At 38.6% G+C, this 13,972-nt stretch overlaps 1 protein-coding gene across 2 annotated transcripts; it reads left to right on the forward strand.

Annotated features, from left to right (window-relative positions):
* Window positions 1-417: 417 nt before the first annotated feature.
* On the forward strand, window positions 418-12,522 carry LOC120431337 (uncharacterized). 2 transcript variants are annotated; one of them, XM_039596468.2, is made up of 3 exons: window positions 418-546; window positions 8,614-11,008; window positions 12,360-12,522. In XM_039596468.2, the coding sequence occupies exons 1-2, from the start codon at window positions 523-525 to the stop codon at window positions 11,005-11,007; spliced, it is 2,418 nt and encodes an 805-aa protein (XP_039452402.2). In that variant the 5' UTR covers window positions 418-522; the 3' UTR covers window position 11,008; window positions 12,360-12,522. The 2 variants fall into 2 exon arrangements, with proteins under 2 accessions (XP_039452402.2, XP_052567603.1); XM_052711643.1 differs by lacking the exon at window positions 12,360-12,522 and having other exon boundaries at window positions 8,614-11,028.
* Window positions 12,523-13,972: the final 1,450 nt, after the last annotated feature.

A 13,972-nucleotide genomic window follows, 5' to 3' on the forward strand; every position in this document is an offset into this window, starting at 1 on the left:
TCACGTATGTTATAAGTATTGGAGTTGATGTTCAATAAAAGATAAAGATTTTAATGATTTTTAGAAACAAACATGGCCACCAAGTGGCCGTCCGGAAATGATACCTTTCGGAGCCTTAACAGATTATTGAACATTTACTTAGCACACTCTTCTTCTAAATTTAGTTCTCCACCTAAGCTAATCAACAACTTCCCCACTGCCTGCCGTCATCATCCATCAGCTGTTTTAGTTTGTTTGTTTGTTTTCGTCGCTGCCTCCCCTCGCCACCCTCACACTGTGTCACACGCACCTCACACCAGCATCAATTCGGAGGCTGCAAACCAAACCCTAAAACCAAAGACCCCGGATCCGTACAGTCGCTAAAATGCTATATAGCGACCTGCCGCCCACGCCCGAAAGCTCATTTCGCCGTCCGACCCCACCGCGTTCAGTTCGCGCGCGCGATTTCCCTTCTCTCTTTCAAGCTCAGTTCTTTACGTTTTTTTAACAGAAATTTTAAGATTAAACAAAGTTACTCCAACGATGGGATCCGTATCTCATCAGAAGGTGAGCGTTTATTAGTAGTTTTAGGTTTCTAGCTCGAATTCTGCTTTTTTTTTTGGAAAATTTCAAGCAAATTGCAGCAATCTTAAGGTGTGTGCCCTAATTGGAGCGCTAGACTGGCTTATCGTGATGAAGAAGCTTTCGAAGAGGCGAAGAAGAACAGTTGCACAAAAGCTCGTGGCTCGTGTCAAGTTGTGATGATTATTTGTACGTGGGGTGCGCGATCATAAAGATCGTTAAACTTAAGACACGCATAGTAAAACAAGTTAAGCTTGGAAGAAGAAGAAAAAAAATGAAGAAAAAAAAGTTGAAGAAGCCCAGAAACAAAACACATTTTCCACGAGAAGTGACGAGAAGAACGCTCGCAGAGTGAGGGGAGGTGATAAAATTGTGTGGAGAAACCTTTGACAGGTTGCTCAAACTCGGGGCTTGGGCATCGCTAATTAATTATGAAGTACTTAAACAAGAGTGATGTGAACCTGAGCTGAACTAGTTTTTAGGGGGGTGGCGTGGAAATTTATCGGTTGGGCGAGCTTCTTCACAGCCACAGAGCAGTATGGCAAAAAGGAAAAGACCATTTTTCGTCATATTTGTGGTTTTATTAGTGCAAGCATAAATACCTTTTCGAAAAAAAGAGACCTTTGTTTTGCGTGAGCTGGTGCTTTATGACGGGGGTGGTGATGGTGATAAGAGGGTGGAAAAACTGTGAACAATTTTGGGCTTGAAGCGGCAGCAGGTAGAGCAGATGATCGTTTTAATATGTGGCGATTAAGAAATGGAAAAAATAAACTGACTGACGAAATTGAAGGTTGCAAGGTGCAGTTTGTGGAGTGGAAAATGGACGGTGGGTGTGTGAACCTTCGAAGGTAGTGGCAGAAGCGTGCTGGTGAATGGGCAGCGGATCTGCTTTAGTACTTTGTAAGGTTATATGGTGATTAATTAATTGGACGTGTGGGCGTACACGATTGCGGCGGGATGTTCGAGAGATGGTAACTGATAGCAACTATGATTGTGCAATTTGGGGAAATCGAGCAGGTTTGGTTTTTTATTTGAGCATTTATGTTATGATTTTTTAAAAGGTTTCGATTCTGTCCTTTTCAAAACAAAAAAAAATCAAAAATCATCAAATAAAATCCGATGATTTTCATTTTCTACCTTGCAAACAAATATTTGTTTTCAATTTTTCACATTATTGGATACGATAACTTGTAGTGTATATTAGGGTGGTCCAAATCTGGACTTTTTTGGGGCTACCCCCTGAAATCAAAGATTGGCCCATCACTAGGCTAAATTCCAAATTTGAGCTCATTCTGACCACGGGAACCCCTCCCTCCAATCGCTTAAAGTTTGTATGGGAAAAATCGTCAAAATGTATGGAGAAAAGCAACTGTTTTACTTTTTTACCTGTGGAAGGCGCCATAGTTATCCGATCCTTACCATTTCTCAAATGTAGAACCTTCATTATATTTAGAACAACTTTCCCGAAGACACCATATTTTTAGGATTTTTTCCCGCGAAGTTATTAGCGCCCAAAACTGACCATTTTTGCGCGGCCAGCTGTAAGGGGCTACCTAACAACGATGTTTAATTCCAATTCGTACACGCACGCTCTCTCTCAGGTTCAAACTCTCTCACGAGTTTGCTTGCCTGCCTGGCTGCCTGCCTGCCTGCTTACCAACAAGCGCGCGCTGTTTCTCTGCTTGGACTTTTGTCGTCGTCGTCGTTTTCGTTTGCTATCCGCTGCGCTGCGTTCTTGGCATGTTTATTATAATTTTCAAGATATATTTCGATATTTATTTCGAGGTATAAAATTAAATGTAATATGTGATTAACAATAGATATCATATTATCAGAGCGTGTGTGAGAGAATACAAATTTCGATACATTTGTTCCTCCATGAATTGTCATCTGTTATGTTATGTAATTGAAATTTATTTCTTGTTTTGGTATCATACCAAACTCAAGACTGGGATTTTAACTCTTCTAGAAAAAATATAAGACTTTTTTTTAACTTAGTCAAGTATAGATTTCAGGAAGAACAATACACTTAGACAATTAATCGATTTTGGGAACTGTTTTTTTTCACTTTTTTATACTATCAAACAAGCTTAAAAAGAAAACATTTGAAGTTTTTTCGTAGCCCTATGATCACGATTATTTTTCATTCCATACAAAATATTTTAATCTGCCGAAAATATAAAAAAAACATCCTTACAACAAATTGCGGTATATTTTGCCTTTGACGATTATTAGAAGTTTACGATTCCGAAACATCCAAAAAGTGCAACGATGTCTATAAGAAAAGCCTCAAAAATAGAGATTGTTGAGCTAGCTAGTTTGAAATCTGTAATCAAATCGCCTTCGAATGGACAAGCAGTTGGTCGGATGATATTTAGAGTAAAAAAAAACAAAATTTGTATTACCTGAAGATTTTTTAAAATAATTGAATCATTCTCTCTAATGAGCATATACGAACAACTGCTTGTAATGCTTGGAAAAACGAACAAATCCTGTTCATTTGCTTCAATTTTTTAAACGAGGCTAAGCCAAGGCCTGAGTTTTTTATTCAAATTATTTTTTTTAGTGCACTTTTTTTTCAATTTTGACATAATCTAAGAATTTATATGCTAAATATATCTCAAAACAAACCTGCTATTTTATTTGAAAATTATAATAAACATGCCAAGAACGCAGCGCAGCGGATAGCAAACGAAAACGACGACGACGACAAAAGTCCAAGCAGAGAAACAGCGCGCGCTTGTTGGTAAGCAAGCAGGCAGGCAGCCAGGCAGGCAAGCAAACTCGTGAGAGAGTTTGAACCTGAGAGAGAGCGTGCGTGTACGAATTGGAATTAAACATCGTTGTTAGGTAGCCCCTTACAGCTGGCCGCGCAAAAATGGTCAGTTTTGGGCGCTAATAACTTCGCGGGAAAAAATCCTAAAAATATGGTGTCTTCGGGAAAGTTGTTATAAATATAATGAAGGTTCTACATTTGAGAAATGGTAAGGATCGGATAACTATGGCGCCTTCCACAGGTAAAAAAGTAAAACAGTTGCTTTTCTCCATACATTTTGACGATTTTTCCCATACAAACTTTAAGCGATTGGAGGGAGGGGTTCCCGTGCTCAGAATGAGCTCAAATTTGGAATTTAGCCTGGTGATGGGCCAATCTTTGATTTCAGGAGGTAGCCCCAAAAAAGTCCAGATTTGGACCACCCTAGTGTATATTTTTCGTCTAGTCAAGAAAGAAAAGGATTTAACAATTTAGTTAAATTCATAATAGTAGTTTATGCAACAAGTTGCAAAAAGAGGAATTTTTCAGCACGAGTCGTACATTTATCCAACGAGGTTCACCGGTATTTTGTCAATAAATCGTTTAAATCAAAAAATGTTGAAAAGTGTTACTTTTCGTAACAAGTGCTGAAAAGTTCAACTTTTCAGCACCCATTTGAGTGCTGAAAAGTAGAACTTTTCAGCATTTATTTGAAAAGGGTTGCTATTCGATTCTGTTATTTTTGGTAAAGAAAACTAGGCTATTTCGTCGTTCAAGAATGACAGGAAAAGTAAGTAGTTTCACGACGGAATTGCAAAAAAATATTATTTGCAATTCCTTCGTGAAACTACTCACTTTTATTATCATTGGCGAACGATTAAACGGACTACTTTGCGATACAAGGGCTGAAACTATTGAACTTTTCAGCACTTGTATTGCAATGTACTACTTTTCAATATTCTTACAATTTGAACGGTGAATTGTCTTTACATATGGACTTTTGACCTAAATTTAAATTGTGTAGTCGGAGTTGCAAAAAAAATGTATGAAACTCGTAGCAAAATTTGATTTTTTCAGCACTCGTCGTATGACTCCAACTCGGTAAACCTCGTTAGATAAATGTAAGATTTGTGCTGACAAATATTTCTTTAAGCAATCTTTTGCATAAACTACTATTAAAAAAATCTTCTTATTGCGCTTTAAAAAGCCGACTGTGTCGGTTTTGTATTGTTTAAGTAGATATCAACATTTGAAAAGAAATTGTCTTATTTATGTTTACGTAACTCTATAAATTTCAAAAAGAGTTATAAAATATCTGTTTAAAATCTTACTAGAAAGGAACAGATCAGTTCTCTACGAAATCGGCTTTTTTTCTTAAATTTTAATTTTTGTATTTTTTAATCCAACTGAAACTTTTTTGGTAACTTCGGTATGCCCAAAAAAGCCATTTTGTCCTTATAATTTTCCATACAAATTTGGCAGCTGGCCATACAAAAATGATGCATGAAAATTCAAAAATCTGTATCTTTTGAAGGAATTTTTGATCGATTTGGTGTTTTCGGCAAAGTTGCAGGTATGGATATGGACTACACTGAAAAAAAAAAATGATACACGGTAAAAAAAATTTTGGTGATTTTTTATTCAACTTTTTGTCACTAAAACTTGATTTGCAAAAAAACACTATTTTTAATTTTTTTTATTTTTTTACATGTTTAGAGGACATCAAATGCCAACTTTTTCAGAAATGTCCTGGTTGTGCAAAAAATCTTTGAGTGAGTTATGAATTTTTGAATCAATACTGATTTTTTAAAAAAATCGAAAAATTGGTTGCAAAATTTTTTCAACTTCATTTAAAATCAAATTTTCAATCAAAAAGTACTTTAGTGAAATTTTGATAAAGCGCATTTTTAAACTTTGTTGATACGACCCTTCGTTGCTGAGATATTGCCAGGCAAAGGTTTAAAAACAGGAAAATTGATGTTTTCTAAGTCCCACCCAAACAACACACCATTTACTAATGTCGATATCTCAGCAACTAATGGTCCGATGTACAATGTTCAACTATGAAACATTCGTGAAAATTTCCGATCTTTTCGAAAAAAATATTTTCAAAATTTTTAAACAAAGACTAACATTTCAAAAGGGCATAATATTGAATGTTTGGCCCTTTTGAGATGTTAGTCTTGGTTTAAAAATTTTTAAAATATTTTTTTTTCCAAAAGATCGGAAAATTTCACGAATGTTTCATGGTTTAACATTGTAAATCGGACCATAAGTTGCTTAAATATCGACATTAGAAAATGGTGTGTTTGTTGGGTGGGACTTAGAAAACATCAATTTTCCTTTGCATGGCAATATCTCAGCAACTAAGGGTCGTATCAACAAAAATTAAAAATGCAAAATATAGAAAATTTTCTCACGTTTTCAAATTATTTTTTTTTCAAAGGTGGGCAAACATGTGCACTAATAAAAAAAACTGCGACTATTTTCAAAAAAGTCACCTAAAAATGGATTTAACTTGAAAACGGTGCACTTTATCAAAATTTCACTTAAGTTCTTTTTGATTGCAAATTTGATTTTACATCGAAAAATGAAGTTGAAAAATTTTTGCGACCACTTTTTCGATTTTTTGAAAAAATCAGTATTGATTCAAAAATTCATAACTCGCTTAAAGATTTTTTACACAACCTGGAAATTTCTGAAAAGTTGTCATTTGATGTCCTCTAAAACAAATCAAAAAATAAAAAAAATATAAATAGTGGTTTTTTGCAAATCAAGTTTTAGTGACAAAAAGTGAAATTAAAAAACACCAAATTTTTTTTACCGTATATCATTTTTTTTCAGTGTAGTCCATATCCATACCTACAACTTTGCCGAAGACACCAAATCGATCAAAAAATTCCTTCAAAAGATACAGATTTTTGAATTTTCATACAACATTTTAGTATGGCCAGCTGCCAAATTTGTATGGAAAATTATATGGACAAACTAATGATGCAAAATGGCTTCTTTGGGCATACCGAAGGCACCAAAAAAGTTTCAGTCGGATAAAAAAAATAAAATTTAAGAAAAAAGACCACCCCCCTCCCCCCTTCAAAATCGCCAAGAAAAATCAGGAGATGGAAAATATACTTCTCAAAATCAGCTAAAATTAATTTAACCCTTTACAACCCAACCCCACCTCTAGACGAGCTTCGATTTAAAACATCGCCAAAATTTCATTTTTCAACCAATTTTTGATCTTTAAAAATCATTGGAAAGAAGAAGTCTTAAATTATTGGAAAATTTCAGGGTTGAAAGTTTTACATGTTTTATGTGACTTATCCAATGTTTTTGAAAAAAATGTTTTGCTTTGTTTTAATAATTCCTTTGTTTTAAGTAAATAGAAGTATGCAGAAATTTTTCTAGTGTTCCAGGCTATGCCTCTACGCATTTTTTTAACAATTTAAATGATAATGACGCCACTCTATAGCTGAAAATGTGAAAAACAGGCAAAAATTTTAGAAACTGACTGTAAAAACATGAAAAAATTAGAATGGCAAATCGTAATAATAAGAGGTGGTAAAATTGGCCAAATACTACCAAGAACAAAAATAAACTAAACAAAATTATCTTGTTATTTATTAAATGCAAATTGTTATTTATTAAATGCAAATTAAAATACTGAAAATGAAACAAGAAAAACATAAAACAAGAGAAGTAAAACATTTCGTAGAACAAACGTGGCTCAAAATGACCTCATATTGAAAAAACAATTCAAGCAGTAGAGGAGTGAAATCTGAAGTTTTTTTTTCTATAGATCCTTTAAACATATGAAACACAATAGCTTATAGGACCTTTTTAAAAAATACTCTGGAAATCAATTCTTCTGCGTTCAGATCAATTTTTAGAATAGATGGGTTTATTATAAAAAAAATGTCATTTTTTTACTCGCTAAAAGTTTTATTTTTATCAGATTTTCATTATTTAAAAACTAATGATTTCGTAACAACTGAACTAGTGTAAAATGAATTTTAAACTACTTTTGCATTCAAGTGCTGGAACTATGGCTTTATATTTAAAGTTTCTAATTTTTTTTGCCCTTACCCCTCGACTTCAGGGACACAATTTTTGCATTAGGCTTTAATCCCAAAACAACAATTTACTTGAAAATTTTACGAAAAGTAAGATATCATCTTAAAATAAACTAATTTCTTTTTCTTCACAAATTTTGAACGTGGAAAAAAATAAAACTGACTTATAGCGTTGAATTAACAAAAATGACTTAAATTTATATTTTCCACAGAGACCATAAAATCAAATTAGCAAATTTAATGAAACTCTTAAAATTTATAATTATTTTTAATAGGAGTGAAATAAAATAGTAGTCTAATTGTTAATCAGCGATTCCACGTCAAAAAAGAGGTCTCCAAATGAAAAGTTCTCTGATTTGGCACAAAATGGCACGAGTGTTCCTTGGTCAAAATAACAAGATTCGTATTTGTTTTGTTTGGTGATTCGGATGCTCCTACAAATTTAATAGGGTGGCCCAAAAAATGGAATTTCTCGTTGATTTTCGTAAAAAGTACTTTTTTCAAAAAATCATATCTTGGAACGGCTGAGCCAATTTTAGAGTGTCACGTTTCAAAAGAAACTTACTTGGGCTTTCTAGGAAAGCCTGTTGAGGTTTGAAAAATCTAGCCTAATATTTAAAAAGGTCGTATAAAAATTTCATCTGCTAATTTGAAGGTCTTGGGACCAAAGAGCTCATATTTGAAAATATGTTTCCCTGATTCCTTGACATAACGGGTAAAACTCTAATTTTTTTCTCTAAAACTGCGATAACTTGAAAATTGAAGCGATGCATCATCATCGTGATGACCTTTTTTGAGTATTAATAGTTGCGTATTACAATACCGTACGGCTAACAGTGTAAAAAAACGAAAGCTTTGTAAAACTTGGAAAACATGGTCGAAATTCTCAGAATTGTTGACAAAATGTAACAACTATTGGTTTGATTTTTCTTCAATTCTGTTAATTTTAAAGGTCAGAAAATTTCCAATAAATTTATGTTTAAAATATATTTAAAAAACCATACAAAACTAGTCTTATTTCACTACAACGTTGATAACTTGCGACAAATTTAATATTTTACAGGATTTAACTCATAAATTATAAAAATCCACAATCAGTAACACAATAACATACTTAAATATCTTTAAAAAGTTTGTTTCCGATAAAAATATAAAAATGCCATTATACATTTTTACTGTTTCGTCCTATTTTTCTCTTCCCTTCTCCTCTCCTCACCAACGCAGATATCAACTCGGTTGATCATCTTCCTGATGCTGATAGCAGGTACGGGCCTCATACCGCACACGGTCCGAGCCATCACGATCACCACAACGGACGCCATGCTGGAGTCCACCCAGACGACCATTCCGGCGTCGGCCATCGTGGACGAAACGACCGCCCACAGCGAAAAGTCCGACCTGGTGGAGGCGGAAACGAAGGATCCGAAAAAGCTGGAGATTATCAAGCAGATCCGGAAGTTCAACAACGACGGGTCGTATACGGTGGGGTACGAAGCGGAAGATGGGACGTTCAAGATTGAGAGTCGGGACGTGCTGGGGAATATTAAGGGGACGTACGGGTACGTTGACGAGAACGGACAGATTCAGCGGGTGCAGTACAATGCGCATAACAATACGGGGATTAAGACGATGGCGCCACCTCCGGTGACGGAAGATGTGGTTCACATTCCACCGAGGTACAACCGGACGTATATGGGTGCTCCGACTACACGACGACCTCCGATGTACTTCTCGAGCACTTCCGCGCCGCAGAGAACCAGCGTGATCCAGACGATTCCGAGGAAGCGACCGCACACCACTTCGACTACGGAGAAGAGTACGTCTAGGGCTGCGGACACGACTTCGTCGTACGAACCGACGACCGCATCGAGTCACAGCACGTCTGTGCAGACGTCGAAACCGCTGCTGATCATCCGTCCGACGCCACTTCCGTTGACGGCCAAGACGCTGGAACAGTTGGTGCGACCGGAGAAGCAGGAGAGCGAGCACATTTCGAAGATCTACGCGAAATCGGCCTCGATGAGACCGAAGGAGAGCGAGAAGAAAGCAGTTCGAGGAAACTTCCTGAGGAGACAGCTTCCACAGGAGGATTCTGGTGAGGAGCAGTACGAAGCTCAACAGCAGGTCGTTTACGGACAGTCCGCTGGTGAAGAGATTTCCAACCTGTTCGGATCGACACCACCGGGGTTGAGACCGATCTACACAACCACTCCAGCTCCAAGGATTCCGGCGGCAGTGCTTGCGGCACGTCAACGAGCTGCCCAGATTCAGAACGTGCTGAACGAGAGGGCTGTGACAACGACTGAGCGAACGTACGCGAAACCACCCCGGAAGCAGGAACCTGCCGCAGTGATGTACGAACCGGCTACGGAACCTTCGTCTGAAACCAGCTACGTTACGGATATGCCGCTGGTGCAGATTCCAGCAAATTCCAACCGGGAAGTGGCGGAAGCTGCCGAAGAAGAACGACGAGTCTATCGACCACGACCCATTGAGTTCCGACCACGGGAAAATTACCGCTACTTGCCGACTCAGGATCGTCCTGAGAGATACCGAGTTCCGCTGGGAATCCCACCACAAGCCCGTGCCTTCCCAGGTGCCGAACAACAACAGCAACAACAATACATCCGAGAACCTCAACGAGGTCATCCGCTTGCTCCGGAAAACTACCCAGATGAGGAGATCAACAACATCGCGTACCGTCAACAGCGTCGACCTCAGGGTCCTCCTCCACCACCTCAGTACGCCCAAACCCAGCAGGAACCTCCATCCGCCGGCAACGTCCCCAACGGCCACAGCTACCCACAGCAATCCTATCAGGTCCCCTATTCCTACAACCCGTACCGCAACCCCTACCAATCCCCGGCCGTCAGCCCATACTACGACTTCCCGGAACGCCCCCTCACAACCCGCGACTTCGAGCGCATCCTCCAGATCCTGATCTTCCGCCACCAGCAGATCCAGCAGCAGCAGGCCTACCGCTTCGGCGGTGGTTACCAGAACCCCTACTACGGAGGACCCTCCCTTGCACCTCCCTTCGTTCCACCTTACGGCGGAGCCGGCGGCTACCCGGCCCAAATCCCACGACCACCGTTCTACAACGCCGCCCCGACCGGCGCCGGATACTTCGACCCCCGCTACCAGAACCCTCTGTACAGTCCAACGACCGGAAGTCGGCAGCAGCAAACTCCACCCTCGGCGGGAGCGCCCGCCGACTACCAGCAGCCCGACCAAGCCGCCGGTTACGAAATCTCCCGACTCACGCCACGGCGAAGACAGTTTGGCCCGCGTGCCGATCACGACTACCAGGGTACGGCCGCTCCGGAGCTGATTCCGTCCGACGTGCGGGAGGACCTGCTGTACCGGATGTTGATGCTGGCGATTCAACCGGGACTGGGCGGTGGAGCTGGGCCCGGTCTGTTTGGAGGGGGAGGAGCTGGAGGAGGTTTGGGTGGATTTGGCGGTGGTGGGCTTGGCATTGGCGGTGGCGGACCGGGACTGCTTCCGGCCGGATCCGTACCGCGGAGGCAGCAGGCACCGGCGGAAGCAGCTACCCAGCAGCCAACGAGCTACAGCAAGAAGCCGGTTCGGAGTGTACAAATTTTGGGGGAGGAGTGAGGTAGGGTTAGGGGAAGACTGCGAGCGAGTGAAAGTGTGTGAAATGTGGGGTTGTGGGAGGGAGGTGACAGCTGTCATATGAGGACTAGATGTTGATACTTGAGAACTGTCAAAACAATGAAGAACTATTGTCTTTTGCAAGCAGAACTTAAGAAAACTTTTCCGCACCCTCAGCAAACGTCAAATCAATACAAATTGTTGCCGGATCTTTTTCCGGATCTCTCCCGGAAAAGATTCGGCAGCAATTTTGTATGGTTTGACGTTTGCGGAGGGTACCAAAAAAAGGTAAACAAATCACTTCGTGCATCGGCCAATACGTCATGTCTAGCAAACGTAAACATCAACTGACGTGAACTGGATAGACTCTTTGTTTACACTTCGACATTGGCCCATTTACATTGTTTTGCTGGATGTATTGTTCTTCATTGTTTTGACAACTTGATTATAATCTAATTTTAATGTTTACTTTTTGTAGACAGGTGTAATTACACCACCTTACCTGTCAAAAGTGATTTGTTTACATTTTTTTTACCACCCCGGCAATCGTCAAACCATACAAACATATTACCGTATCATTTCCAAAATAAAAACCAGGCAACCAATTTGTATGATTTGACGTTTGCTGAGGGAATCGAAAAGTGGGGTTATGTTACTTCTTGCATACATCAATCGATTGTTGTTATCGTGGAGGCCCATTACTTTGAATGTAGACATGTTGACACTCAACGTAAATGTCAATTCAATTCGGCGTAAATGTTCAAAAAAAACATAAAACGAAGTGTAAATAAAACATCTTGCTTACAACTAATGTAAACATCCATTCCAGCCGTGAGTAAAATATACCCTTGGTTTACACTTCGATTTTTTTCTTATTACAATGCAGAATTAATTGCATGTCGATTTAGACTTCATTTTTTGAATGTAAACTCAGAACTGTCAAACAACGTTGATATAAGTTGACCATCGGGCTCAATTGTTTTTTTTTTTGCAAGTAGTAACATAACCAAACTTTTCGGTACCCTCAGCAAACGTCAAATCAGTACAAACTACTGCCGGATCTTTTTCTGGATCTCTTCCGGGAAAATCTGCCAGCAATTGGTACTGATTTGACGTTTGCGGAAAGTGTCGAACAAATGAAAACAAATCTCTTCGTGCATCAGACAATTCGATCCTCAAACTGGAACTATTTTGACAGTTGACAGTCACCATCCTCCACACAGACTCGCCTAGTGTAAATGTGTTTCTTAGCCTGTCACTTCTTTTCCTATTGTTCTGTGCTACTTTTGACAACCGTGTTGCTGGATAGTGTGCAGATCTTTCTAAAGTTTTCCTCTTCTTCTTTTGTTGCGTAGAATAGTGAGATTTTTAGTTGTTAGACAAATGCGAAGCCCAAAGATTTGAAATCACTGTGTGTTGCGAGGAAGTTTCGACGTTTCGGGAGAGGTTAGTGATATATTAGGATGATAGAAAACGGTCGATTTTTGTTTGAAATAAGAAGAAGCAAAATTTGTTTAGAAAAAAAGGAGAGAAAAACATGTACGATATAATTGTTTACCAGCCGAAGTGAGATTTCAATGCTAGAAGCATTGGCTTTAGCATTTCAATCAATAGATCAAATCAGTTACCATAAAATATCATTTATAATTTAAAAAAAATATGTATCCTTCACACGAAATACTAATAACTCCTCCCCCAAGGTAAGCAATCTTTTGGTACTTTACTTTAACAACACATAAAATGTGAGAATTGATTGTGAGACAAAACAAGATCCAAAATTAAAATCAAATATCTAGCCCACCTTCATTGGATGAAGGAGCTATTACACTACGGCAAACAAACAAACAAACTCGCACTATTTGACAGTTCGCCAGTTTGCCGGCTTTGCTTGTTTGCCTGATGTTTATCATGAGACAACGTTGCATTTTGGACACCCAATAATGATAATGAGACAAGATGACACCGTTGGGCAAAATTAACAAAATTGACGAAAAAATTTCAGAATTGAATTGATTGAATAGTCCTAAATGACAAAATTTTCAAAAAATATTTTTCTGGGTCAAATTTCTTAGTCTCGGTTAGAAATGATGGGACAAGTTTTTTCAAGTCAATTAAAAATTGCGGCTGCAGGAAAAGTTTAAATTTTCACCATAACTGAAGGTTCTGGAAACAAAATATCTCACTGATCAAAGGTTTAAAATGATGATTATGGGACAAATTTGTACTTTGGACACAAATGAAGATCATGAGACAGTTGAGCTTGTACTGCCCACAATCGGATTGTTGTCCCACCATATTTTGAACACTTTTCAAATATTCTAACGATAGACAGAAATTGCTGTTAAAAATAGATTTTTCCACTAAGAAGATCATGGGAAAACTTGAAGATCATGCTGTAAGTAACTATGAGACAAAAATAACAACCATGAGACAAACTGATCCGTCTGTCTTTGTCCAAAAATGCTGTTAATGAGCAAGTTTCCCCCTTAAATATCAAAAGTAATTCTTTGAAAAACATGTCTAATTTTGGACCAAAATGAAGATCATGAGGCAAATATTCCCGTTGGATCATGAAAAAGAATTGCATTGCAGAAAAAGGACTTTTTCCCCAAGGCCAACAATTTAGATCATGGGACAAGTTTGTATGTTGACCACAAAAAGATGATGGGACAAAATTGAAACTAATGGACATATTTTTACTTTGGCCATCAAATAAAACCATACGATAAGTTAACAAACTCTCCGAAGGTGGGACAAACTCTGTCGTTGGCCAAGAATGTAGATCATGGGACAAGTTTGAAGTTTGACCGAAAACTAAGATAATGGGACAAGCGTCCCGATGGCCGAGGTTGAAATCATTTGACAAGCTTGGATTTTAACACAAAAAAAAGAAAGATCATGGAGAGCTAGACATGATGAGACATAAGTCAAACCAATTTCTACGATGACCAAAAATTTAATCATTGGA

The sequence above is a fragment of the Culex pipiens genome, chromosome 1 (assembly GCF_016801865.2).
Source record: "Culex pipiens pallens isolate TS chromosome 1, TS_CPP_V2, whole genome shotgun sequence".
NCBI classification, from domain to species: Eukaryota; Metazoa; Arthropoda; class Insecta; order Diptera; family Culicidae; genus Culex; species Culex pipiens.